Raw genomic sequence first — 11,702 nt, 5'->3', positions numbered from 1 at the left:
GACTAGAACAACGAAACGGTGTTCGCAATTATTATAATAACATCACTCCTGCATGCACTGGCAATTTCAAAAGTTGATCAATCTCTTCACATCTAATCATTTTTAGAAGCTGTTAAGAACATGATCGTGGTGCTACACAGCGAGAGTATCTGCAAGGGAGATGAGAAACGAACAGTTGAATGGTGTCTGAGATTGTTCTGTTGAGTGTTCTCGTGTCGTCTCTTCAAGCTTCAGCAGGCAGGTAAGGAGTTGGTATCATCACCTTCCTATTGTCGAGTGTATCCGGAATCCTGTTTGGTCAGCGAGCGTCAAAGGGTGTCTTTCAGAGTCTTCATGAAGTCCTTCTGCAATCGTGCCAGATATGCGACCAACTCCTCCTGAGGAAGGGAAGAATGATCCAACGCCTGGTTCAACTGCGAATGAAGCTGGGGGATAGTAAACATTCAGGATTGGGAGTGTTCTGGGGAGTGATTGACGATGATACCTTCAGAAGTGCGCGCCTGCGAATGGTCAAGACGTTTATACGACTTTCCTCCTCGCAACGAAGGTTTTTTTCCGTAATAATTTCAGACACCCGTCTCGCTTCAGTGAGCATGTCGTCGGGAAGGTCAGCTAATTTGGCTAGTTCCAGACCTGATGGAGACTGGTCCAGATGCCTTCTCCATCTGTCTGTTGTCTGCGACTCACCATAGTGACCTGTATTTTCTGGGACTCCATCAAGGATCCTATAATCGTGTAATCAGCTGGGTATCCGTGTATCATGTATTACACTGATTTGGGTTTACTTGTACTGAAACGTCATGCCGAAGTTAGAGGCCGACGGACGTGAACGCTGGATGTTGATTAATCTGTAAAGAAGCTACACTCGAGAGGAGTATGAGAGCACCTGAACAGACAAATGCAAACTGGACAAATTGGTCGTCTATTACTGGTCAAAATGGTAACGATCACTCACTTAACCACAGCGGGCTGTCGAGACAGAGTCGTCGATAACTCGTGAAAATGGCTAGTCCTCTTGTTAACACGCAAGTTGACCCAGAATTCGCGTGCTCACGTAGCAAAGAAGACAAAACACTGCAATTCTCGTGAGAGTGTAAAACAAGGCGGGAGCAACTGTGCTTACTTTTAATCTGACGAGTTCTTCTGCAATAGCATGTGCGATACCAAGACCCTCAATAGGGGATGTCCCTCGACCCAACTCGTCGATAAGGACCAGTGTTCTTGGGGTCGCAATGCCTGGTGGGGTGTTCAGTACGAGTAACAGACAACTATAGATCCAGACCTAGGATCATAGCGGAGGATGTCATTTCATTTGCAAACGTGCTGAGACTCTTCTCCATATCGTCGTCATTGGAGAGCCGAGTAAGTAAGGCGTCATGCAGGCTCGTGAGAATGAGTGCATCAAGGTTTGATCAAAATCAACAACCCATGACTCACCGAAAGCTTGAGTACTCAGCAGGCACAAAACAACCGGTCATTGCCATCACAGTGAGAAGACCCGTTTGACGGAGATATGTACTTTTCCCTTGTGGAAACCCTAAGAATGATCAGCGGGACGGATGCAGACGTACTTCGTACCTGACATGCTGTTGAGGGGTATGGATGTCTGTCTGTGCATCCAAGGTAATGAGTAATTTATGAAACGCACTTTGGCCCTTGAACAATGTGAAAGTGGGCAGCGTCGCTGCAATAAATATCGTTTGAAACGACCATTCCGGCAGACTGAACAATCTCAAGGACAGGATGACGACCATTCTTGATCGCCAATGTATCAGTAAACTCAGGACGCACTAAAGAAAAAACTCAGTGGGCGTTCTTTAAAAGAAAGGATTATGAACTCTGTACCATAGCTTCGCACTGGTGAAAAAAACCGTCAGACAGAGGCAAGGTGCAAAGATTGGAATGACGAGCTTATGGAGACATGAGCAAAAGACCATAACAAGTCGATGGTTGCAACCTAAACCGGGCGTTGAGAATCCTCCCAAAGAAATGGAGATGTCATTACCGCTTCTGACGCAGAATAGAGCACTCCCGAAAACGCTATAATTTGCCCTACCAGGTCCCGGATGATCCTTTACATGTTATCAATCGACAATCAACGACGGAGTCACGATTGAAACATACCCGTCACTCAAGACCAGAGTCTCCTCCAACGATTCTTTCATTCGAGCGTTCATTTTTTTCTGTCATCCGATACTTATTAGAACACGTATTGCCTTTTCCATCGAATCTCACCAGATCCATGCTTGAGAACAGCCAACGACCCCTTTGCGCAGACACGTTAATGAATCCCTTCGGCAGCTCGTGTTCGATCTCATCCTTCTTGATCGCGAACACAAAGCCACTTTCTTGGTAAATGAGAGTAAGGGGCAGGGAATGCCGTTCGCTTAGGGCGTTGTTGAGCTGATATATGTCTGCGACATTTTCTTTGAAAGTTTCACGAGCAACATCCAAGAGGCGATTGCGGTTCGCCTGCGATAATTGAGCAAATTGTAGAAAGCGAGTGGATGCCAATGTACCTTAACTGCATATACTCTTGCGTTAATCGCGCCAATCCCTCCCTAGCAAGAGCTGTTCAGACGGCGACGACAATAGTATACTCCAATTACCTTGACTGTACCTGCATCGTCGTTGAGGTTTTCCGCGATGAGCTCCTCGATCTTGGCCAGCCGTTCGTCAGACAGTATCTACAAGTAGGTTGTGGTATAACAAGCTGCAAAGTTGAGACCAGAGCGCAGGGCTCACGTCATATATAATATTCAGTAGCTGAGACTTGCATCCATTCAAAGCTCTCTGCAAGAACGGAAGGCTTCGGACAGCCGTGCGCAAGTTGAGCATTTGTGACACGCGGGAAAAAGCACCTTTTGCTGTTTTTGTTGGCCGAACTTCAGAAAACCCGAGCTATAGGCTGGGAGTTATGTTCGCGTCCACACCACGAGGTAAGGCTCACCGATGAGATGAGCTTGTCAAAGTCCATCTTGTTCAGGGCTTTTAAAGCATCCTTAATCTCAGTAAATTTATCTTCGCTGTGAATGAGCTCTACGGGAATTGTAGTGGTCAATACTTGAAGCAGAATTTTGACAATATCAGACCTTCCACAGCGTCTAGGCGGGCATCCAAAGCGCTTTGGGCTACAGGCGGTATATGTAGAATCAGCTCATCGGGGTTCCATAGTGCGAGCACTTGCCTGTCAGGGGTGCCAGTATATTCGTTCGCAAAAGTCGTGTAGCCATTGCGGTATAAGTATGGTTGAGAAGCCTAACGCATGTCAAATCATGAGCAATCTGGAAAAGGATGTGAGATACCCAAAGAGAGAATGCGTGGATTTCTTCCGGGTCTGATTGTTGATTAGCTCCAGATTTCTAACAGTTTCTGGGTCTATCATCATGGTCCCCTCGACGGGGATATAACGTATACGAAGAGAACACGCAGAAAAGCGGGTGTTGAGGCGAGTTTCTACAAATTTGAAAAGAGCGCATGCGGCTGAGAGTGTATAGTATCTGGATACTAGAAATTAGCAAAATAGACGAGCATATATGCGCATATAACTACTTGTCTGTCACGGAGACCAATGTGGCGGCACGTTCATCGTCTTCAACACAGAACTGAGCGATAAATTGATAGCCTGTATGATGGTTGAGTGTATATATGCGGGAGAAAGTGTGTTGTCGGCTGACCGGCGCTATCATTCCAGTATTTTCTTAGTATCGGTTCGATGGGAATTTGAGGAAACTCCTCCTTGATGAACTGTACCGACAGCGATGACGATGAAGCTGCTCGCGCGGCAGACGCAGATGGAGTGAGGCTTGCGTTTGTCGGGGTTAGGAACGTATCGGGCACTAGGATTATGGATGGCGGATGCACGTGCATTTGGTGTAGCGTCTTGACATACGTAGAGCAGTCCGAGAGCTAATTCACATATGTGAGTTGCTATGAATTAGGAGGAGAGGAGTCCTAACCTGAATGAGCATGACTCTACCCGTATCTTTATCGAGGGCGGCCATACCCACTTCGTGCGCAATGCCTCGACTTTCGATGAGGGCGATAACATAGCTGGCGTCGTGCATGGTGGAAGCGGCGGTTTGGGGACGTGCTGTACCAGGGCGTGACTGGGCAGTCCATGGTCGGGATGCGCTTGTCTGCCGTGTATAAGGACGCGAGTGCCCAGATTCAGGGCGCGCTGATGACAGTTCGTTGACTGACCAAGGACGTGCGGTGCTCATGGGTGGAGATACGGTTGCTTGTGAAAACAACAAGTACTAAGTGCTCCAGTAGTGGTTAATGTCAAAGCCTCAGATAGAAGGGTTAATGATCGGATGCAATTTCCACACAAGTACCTAGCTGCCCACTAGGGGTAACTGCAGAGAGCTACGGATGTCTGCCAGTCTGCTGCAGGGGCTTGTGCCAATTGCGATGGAATAGATATGGTTTACGATGTATTGTCCCAACTCGATTTACATCGTTCGCAAAGTTCTAGTTGAAAGTTGAAACCAATTTCACGGTCGACAATATAGTGATTATATAAGCAAGTCGGAACAGTTTCCATTGAATTTCTTATTGGTTGACGTTCATATGGCAGTTCTTAAGTGACTCTTTCAATGTTTCTCCGGAGGCGGAATCGACAAATTTACGATGATAATGATGATCGCATGCACACCCGCTCGGGATGTTTAGCATGCCGTGACTCTGTCCATGTGATTGGCGTTCCTCGCGTTCCTGCAATCCCTGTACGTGTATGTTAATCGGACGGAGCTAGCAGGCTCGAGCTCCATTCCCGGACCATCTGCGAGCACGTCTCTTACTCATCTACCACCATGAGCATGATCGTTCCCAGTCGTACGCTCCGCCATCTTGTTCGCGCTCGAGCTTTCTCCACTGCTCGACCTCCCCGCCTCAGACGACTGGGACGCGTGCTAGTGCTTTCCAGCGCGTTGACCACCTCCGCACTGGGCTGCGCATTCTACACTGATGCTTCAAATACCAATCCTGCCTCTTTTGACACACGCACACTGTCGGATCTCCTGCGTGCGTATATTGTGTATGGGACATGCAGTATCGCCCCCCTCGTCGATGCGGCACCAACAACATTGAATATCTTGTTCGGTATCCCTGGAGTGAGCAAGATAGTCGAAAGTTTCGTGCGAGCTACTTTCTTCCATCAGGTACATATTTTCTATTCTTCTTTGTCTAATCTGGAGCCATAACTGGGTTGGCAGTTTGTCGGTGCAGAAACGGCCGATGGTGCCCTACCAATCTTTGCATTACTCCGCGCAGAGAACAAAGGCATTCTCTTCAGTTACGCTGTTGAAGTCGACGAGAAGGAGGTGGCGGGTCAGGCGAGCGTGGAAAGGCAACATGTACACAAACGTATCGTAAAGGAAATGATAAGGAGTATTGACGTCTCCGCTGACTATGAGGACGGAAGGGATCTCCTACAGGGTGCACACTCAGGGAGGCGGACTTGGATTTCTGTTAAGCTTGTGAGTTGTCAGTATCAAAGTAAAAGCACCATACTCATAATCACCCAGACCGCCCTGCTTCCAAATGCCCAATCCTTGATCAACCTATCAACATACCTCACACATACTCGAGCACAGCTTGAACCGCCGGTACTCTTTCCAGGGACTCCTTCTCCATCTGATCTTTCTATCCTGCATTCTTCTATACCTACAGGAGCACTAACGGAATCTGATATCCACGACCTGAGAGAGCTATATAACGACCTTATGCAGATTTGCACACGTGCTGAAGAACGCGGAGTAAGAGTTTTCATTGATGCAGAACATAGGTGTTTCAAGTTTTCGACTGCTTTTTTAATGTCACATGCTAAACTACCTCTCCGTATTATAGTTGGTACCAACCCGCCATCGACGCATTTGGACACGCATTGATGGAGCGATTCAATAAGCTCCCCTCCGGTGGCTCCCAGCGGACATGGTGGGACATCTCCTCGTGGATATCCTCTTCATCTGCAAAAGAAGCTGCGCACAGCAGAGTGCAGCCTCTCGTGTATGTGACCTATCAAGCCTATCTGCGGCGGTAAGTACTGAGATGTACGTACATGACCAAGTGTGCTCACGCGCAAATTATAGCACGCCCGCGCACCTCGCGCACTCCCTGGTGCAGGCCCGTGAGAGAGGCTATGCTCTGGGAGTGAAACTTGTCCGGGGGGCTTATCATCCTCGCGAGCTTGCTGCCCATCAACTGGCTCGTTCAGCAACCTCTCCAGCCCGATCCTATTCACCAAAACATTCACATTCGTTCTCCATATCTCCCGACCCTGAACCCCCTGTTCAATCCTCGAAGGATGCGACGGACCAGTGCTATCACGACTGCGTGACCCTGTTGGTCGACGAAATCTCTCGTGACATTCACCGCTCCGGCCGATCTAGTGCACCAGCCATTGGTGTATTTTTTGGTACGCATAACTGGACCTCGTGCGAGTTCGTCCTTGAGGAACTTGTCAAGAAGGGTCTGGGAGTCGTCGAGCGTGTTGCTATCGATGAGGTGCAAGAGGGCGTGGTGCGGATCCCGCCCGAGGTTGGAGAGAGGGTTGCATTTGGGCAGCTGTATGGCACGTTATCCTTCTGTGTTTTCTGTCTAATAAAGCATTAACTCATTGTCTGGCATGTAGGGATGTCAGATGCGCTGACGAACCACCTCGTCGGGCGGATGCGGTGTGAGGCCCCGTCTGTGATCAAGTATGTCCCATACGGCGCTCTGGTGCAGGCGAGTCTCTTTCTATTCCCTTCTGGATTGGCTTTTCCGCGTCAATGCATGTTTGGTTTTTCATCTTTCGCCGTGCTATTCGAGTTTATGGTGTCGAGGATGATTCTGACCATACATGTTTAGGTCATGCCCTACCTTTCTCGCCGGGCGATTGAGAACAAGAGCATCCTCGGAGCAGGTGGCGCCACAAGAGAGAGAAAGGAGGCTGCGGCTCTCATTTGGAAGAGGGTGAAAGGGTTAGTTGGATCATAGAGCATTGTTCATTCATCATCAAGGGTTTATTGAGCGAAACACGAATTTCAATGCAACAAAGGGCTCCAGACGCAGGATTATAAGTACTGGTATGTAGACTCAGGTAACTACCCCACATCATAGACTTGGAAACGTAGCGTAACTAGACAGATATCCTAATCGCAAGAACAGTTGCGTTTTGCCTACGAGAGCATTGAAAAATAACCTACAGTGCCTGCATAGTGAAATCCTTCAGTGTCCAAGTAACTCCCTAAATTCTGGGCCCCATTGTTCATTCTTCCGCGATTCCTCCACAAAGGCGTCGAACTTGGGCGCGCTGCCCGCACTATCGATCTTGCTAAGGGCAGCCACAGCACGCATCGTGCTCCTCCGCAGCTCTGCCGCGCGTTCAATGTCCTGCTTCACTGTGTCTTTAGTGACGGCTGTCCCGCGCATCGTCAATTCAAGAGAGGGTGTAAGTTCGTCGAGGCGCTGTGCAAGTGCGATGGATGTGGTCGGAGATGCTGATAGCCGCGCGAGGAGCATGTGCCCAATCACTTTAATCTCGTCTGACGGATCGCTAATGGCTGCAAGCAAGTGCGAGAGGAAAATCGACAGGTCGAGTTTAGTTAGGCAGGTATCGAGCTAGGAGTATATGATTGAGGGGAGAACACATGTATGGAAAAAGCTTACAAGAGTGTACAGCGTCTCCCATGCGGTCTTGCGCGCGTCGAGGCCATCATCGACTTTGTGTGTCCAGGGTCCCATTTGGACCGTACGGATAAGATCGGGGTTGACTTTCATCTCCGCATAGAGGCTCGGGAGCAAAGTCGGAAGGTGATCGCGGATGAGGTGGGGCTTCGTTCTTGCCGCAGAGTTCAAAGCGGATAACGCAAGGCGGCGGACGTTCTGTGTAATTAGTGTCAGGAAATTCAAATTGATTAGAGCAATCGGCGTACCAAATCCTGGTCATGGATTAAATCCAAGAAGTCCATGATGAGCGATGCCAAAAGTTCGTCGTATGATGGTGACGGCTCCGCAAGCGTGTGTCGGATGGCAGATACGACAGTGGCGCGTGCTGCAGGGTTCTCGTCATGGATGCGAGAGTGAAGTTGCGGGAGATATCGCGAAGGATGTGTTGTAGTAAGTTTGCCCAGACAGGCAGCGGCAACATTGCGTGTACTGTCTTCTGCATCCTCCGAGTATTGAAAGAGGGGTGCCCAGAGCTGTTCTGCAACACCTTCAAGTTGCCCATGCGAGCAATGCGTGACCACCTAGGCTGGTTTCAGAACACAAATTGACGCAAAAGACTTATTTTCAGACCTCCTTCAATGCGTGCAAGGACAGTAGCTTCTTGTGCGGATCGCTCTCTGCAACCCTGAGGATTGCAGGTAAAAATTGATGGAGATTTCCAATGGCGATATTTCCTAGGTACTTCAATCCATGTATCCGGTTGACGTATAGACTTTACTTACCAGCAGCGAATGCAGCAGCAGCACGGATCTCCTCCTCTTCTGCTGCGAAATGTTCGATAGTATTGGTAAACGTATCTTGTTGCTTCGACATGTCACTGTTGCAGGATTATCGATGGAATGGAGACACGGAGCATCTGACATACATGAAACGACCAATTTCCCCGACAATCAACAGACTTAACACCACAACAGAAGTGGTGGATTTTGACTTGGAAGATTTCTAGAAGCAGCGCAATGTAAGAGACTGGCTAGTTTAACATGCCTGGGCTGACCTTGATATATTTGGAGTAGACCGCAATGGTTCCTGCTGCCACTCCCTGAGCGCTCTGGACAACTTGGCCAATGCATTTAGCGACATTGGCTAGATTGGCGTCTGACTTGTTGGCCTTTTCCACCGAAGTCGCCAAGCTGGGAACAACATGGGTTGCAATCTGATTATCAGCCTGCACCAATGAAGAGAAGAACATTAGAAGTGAATCGAGAGCAGCTCCTGAGACGAGAGGCGAATGCGCAATCTGATATATATCGCCAAGGAGCTCGCGCTCAACTTCAGGGAAAGTAGCGGTCGGAGATAGCTCGAGTAACACTGTGATGATAGTCAATGCATGAGACAATAGGGAAATGTCTGTCGTCGATATGTATGGTCTGATCTGAGGGACCAAAGTGGGTGGCAGATCGGTAGGAATACCGGACGAATATCTGGACAAAATCAGGCTACTGTCAGATCCCCAAGAGATGAACTGACCTTTTCAAAAGAGTATCGAGGGCGACGAATATCTCTGGCTTTCCTCCCCTCTCACTCTTCTTTAATAGACCCATGATCCATTCAACACAGTAGTTCACCCATTCATCACTCATTTCCACGTCCCTCGCAACTTTCGTGACTACTCTAACAGCTCCTCCTGTATTGCCCGTGGTCCGACATATGGCTTGCCATTCCTTGCCGCCTTTCGGTTTGATGACATCCAGGGCGCAAATCCATAGGTCTGCAATACAGTCCTCAGCGCATCCACGCACCTCGGCGTCTGTGTCGTGAGTGCTGAGACGTTGAAAAGCTTGATCATACAGACGCTCCGCCCATTCGCCGTTCTTTATCGGCCTCGTGGCATTGAGTAGAGCAGAGAAAGCGCGAAAGGCTTCTGAAGCAACTCGGGGGTGTTTCTCTCCAGCGGACTTCAAAAGAACAGGTGACAGAGTAGGAAGTGACACGGAAAATGTGCCGGGAGCATGCGTCGCGAAATACAATGCGATGAAGGAGAGACACGTAAGGTGAAGGGCCGAAGTTGAAGTCGCTGGCGACTGAAGCAGCACAGATTGAGAAATTGCGGCAATGGGCGTGATTTGGTTGGAAAGACATCCGGGGAGAACGCCAAGCAGAGCGTGTAGAAGCTGGAAGCCTGCCTGAAGCATCGGCGGCGGAGTCTTCGGGGACTTGAGTTGCTGGAGCAAGGTCTTGGATAACGACGAAACCTGTGAGCGCAGAAGGGTATATGGCGTTTCCTCGACATCCATTCTCTCTTCGCTATCTCTTTTCCTCTTTCTAATGGCGGAATCGTTCTCTTGAGATTGCGGCAGGCCACCATACAGGCTAGTCTGGTTGAGTAGAACAACATAGGTTGCCCATACTTCAAGCCGAACCGTTTTCTCCCTGTCGCCAAACCTCGAGATTAGCACAGGCGACACCTCTTTGTAAAGCGAAGTCAGAAGCTCAGGGCGAGTGGTGATCACAGCAGCTAGAAGTTTGGTAGAAGCACGCCGAATCTTGTACGATGTGTCTTCATCGTCCGAGTACCTATATGTATATTGTGAGCAAAATTAGAAAATAGAATTAATCATGTGGGTCCCACTCATCAAGATCGGCATCCTCGTCGTCGTCGTCATCATCGGCGTCTGCCATCTCTTCGTCCTCGCCGTCATCCGGTCCTGCATAGTTCTGCAAAAGATGGGATTTAAACATGTAAATATATGAATTCATAACTCACCGGGTCATATTTGATGAACTGGTTCCCTATCTGTACTATCGAGCTTAAGAAGGGTGCCGCTTCTGCGGGAGACCTCAAGAGTAGCGTCTCAAGAGCCTGGTCCAACATGAGTGATGAGTAGCAATATGTAAAAGACTGATTGCCAACCTGAAGACAACCTTCACGAAGTTCATCATCGTCCCTTTGGACAGCTTTGACGACGCCAGGTATGATGTCGGTATATACTGATGTAAGCTGCTGCGGTGCCTGTCGTATGATAGCAGCAACCAGATGCACAGTCGTGCGTTGTTTTTCGAGGTTAGCGTTGTGTGCAAGGAACGGGAGGATGTAATTCTGCAAGAGATCGTTGACGAGCACAGGGGGAGCTACAGGAACGTATTGTGAGAGCGTTAGAATAGCACGTTTGCGTACAGCGGGACGAGAATGTGAAAGAAGAGGAGCTATGGCAGGCAGAGGGTGGGGTGTAAGGGATGGATCTGATACGTGGGCCGGAAAACGAGTGATGAGTATAGATAGCGTTGACAATGTCTCAATCAAAGTCTCTGGCGGGGTTTCTGTCTACAATGGACCATGTCAAGAGCAGAAGCAATATTGGCAGTACCAGCTTACATTCGAAACTTGCTGTAGAAGTTTTGGTGCAAGCTTTGCGCATGCTCTGGGAGTGATTTTGCCTTCCAGTGGCAACTCAGAAGTAATCGTTTTCAATGCTAGATATTTGCCGTCAGATTATGAGGTGCGCCACGATCTCGATTTCTTACCCAAGCCAGATATATCACGCAATTCATCGTCCTTCCCCACTGAAAAGTTGATTAAGCTATCGACCACCAGTTCCATCTGCGTTTCGCGGATGATCTTGATCAATTGACCCAGACTAAATACGCAGTACCGCATAGAAGCCATAAGCCACAAGAGCGAGATAGAATAGATGTGGGCCATACCACTTAACAGCCTGATTCTTGACTTCCGAAATCCTATCCTCCACCAACGAAAGTACCTGCTTGAGGACCTTTGTCTCGGTAGGTTCGTCTCCGATGAAGCTGGCTGGATCTTGTTTAATCTCGCTCATCAGGTCGTTTAGACCCATAAATCTATCGAGAACTTGAGAAAACTGGATGATATATATTTGGGGCAACCTCACGCACCGAAAGTCCTGGTCCGGGGATTGCATCTATAGTAATCAAGATTGCAAAGAGCTCAGTTGATCCAGCGAGCAAACATCAGATAACTAACCTTTTCGATAAGGCTGTTCATAAGATAAGTCTTCGTCATGGTGTTCGTTCGTTGA

At 48.7% G+C, this 11,702-nt stretch overlaps 3 protein-coding genes across 3 annotated transcripts; 1 reads left to right on the top strand and 2 right to left on the bottom strand.

The window, feature by feature from the left end:
- Positions 1-106: 106 nt before the first annotated feature.
- Positions 107-4,223, bottom strand: DEU56DRAFT_972358 (muts domain V-domain-containing protein; the record flags this gene model as incomplete). Its single annotated transcript, XM_041359482.1, has 28 exons — positions 107-425; positions 485-633; positions 688-725; positions 786-832; positions 887-905; positions 956-1,010; positions 1,059-1,074; positions 1,124-1,236; positions 1,283-1,383; positions 1,438-1,525; positions 1,579-1,586; positions 1,649-1,790; positions 1,846-1,857; positions 1,912-1,957; positions 2,006-2,072; positions 2,125-2,183; positions 2,236-2,472; positions 2,520-2,561; positions 2,610-2,687; positions 2,746-2,901; positions 2,951-3,039; positions 3,093-3,131; positions 3,188-3,258; positions 3,306-3,500; positions 3,553-3,625; positions 3,678-3,909; positions 3,960-4,139; positions 4,200-4,223. 28 exons carry the CDS (start codon positions 4,221-4,223, stop codon positions 309-311), a joined length of 2,493 nt encoding a protein of 830 aa, XP_041209198.1. The 3' UTR covers positions 107-308.
- A 348-nt stretch (positions 4,224-4,571) lies between these two features.
- Positions 4,572-7,097, top strand: DEU56DRAFT_299506 (FAD-linked oxidoreductase-like protein). Its single transcript, XM_041345543.1, has 7 exons — positions 4,572-5,162; positions 5,217-5,480; positions 5,529-5,788; positions 5,851-6,039; positions 6,093-6,574; positions 6,635-6,729; positions 6,853-7,097. The coding sequence occupies exons 1-7, from the start codon at positions 4,815-4,817 to the stop codon at positions 6,979-6,981; spliced, it is 1,767 nt and encodes a 588-aa protein (XP_041209197.1). The 5' UTR covers positions 4,572-4,814; the 3' UTR covers positions 6,982-7,097.
- Positions 7,098-7,212: 115 nt separating this feature from the next.
- On the bottom strand, positions 7,213-11,686 carry DEU56DRAFT_735384 (armadillo-type protein; the record flags this gene model as incomplete). The annotated part of the gene is made up of 16 exons (XM_041348454.1): positions 7,213-7,605; positions 7,654-7,869; positions 7,920-8,234; positions 8,284-8,387; positions 8,436-8,530; positions 8,579-8,655; positions 8,708-9,134; positions 9,181-10,227; positions 10,283-10,368; positions 10,418-10,513; positions 10,565-10,975; positions 11,027-11,124; positions 11,176-11,288; positions 11,356-11,505; positions 11,560-11,585; positions 11,648-11,686. The coding sequence occupies 16 exons, from the start codon at positions 11,684-11,686 to the stop codon at positions 7,213-7,215; spliced, it is 3,693 nt and encodes a 1,230-aa protein (XP_041209196.1).
- Positions 11,687-11,702: the final 16 nt, after the last annotated feature.

This window comes from Suillus clintonianus (genome assembly GCF_016758775.1).
Source record: "Suillus clintonianus strain FC179 chromosome Unknown DEU56scaffold_29, whole genome shotgun sequence".
NCBI lineage: Eukaryota > Fungi > Basidiomycota > Agaricomycetes > Boletales > Suillaceae > Suillus > Suillus clintonianus.
Note: the sequence above shows the minus strand (reverse complement) of the source record. Positions and strands in the feature narration are given on the sequence as shown.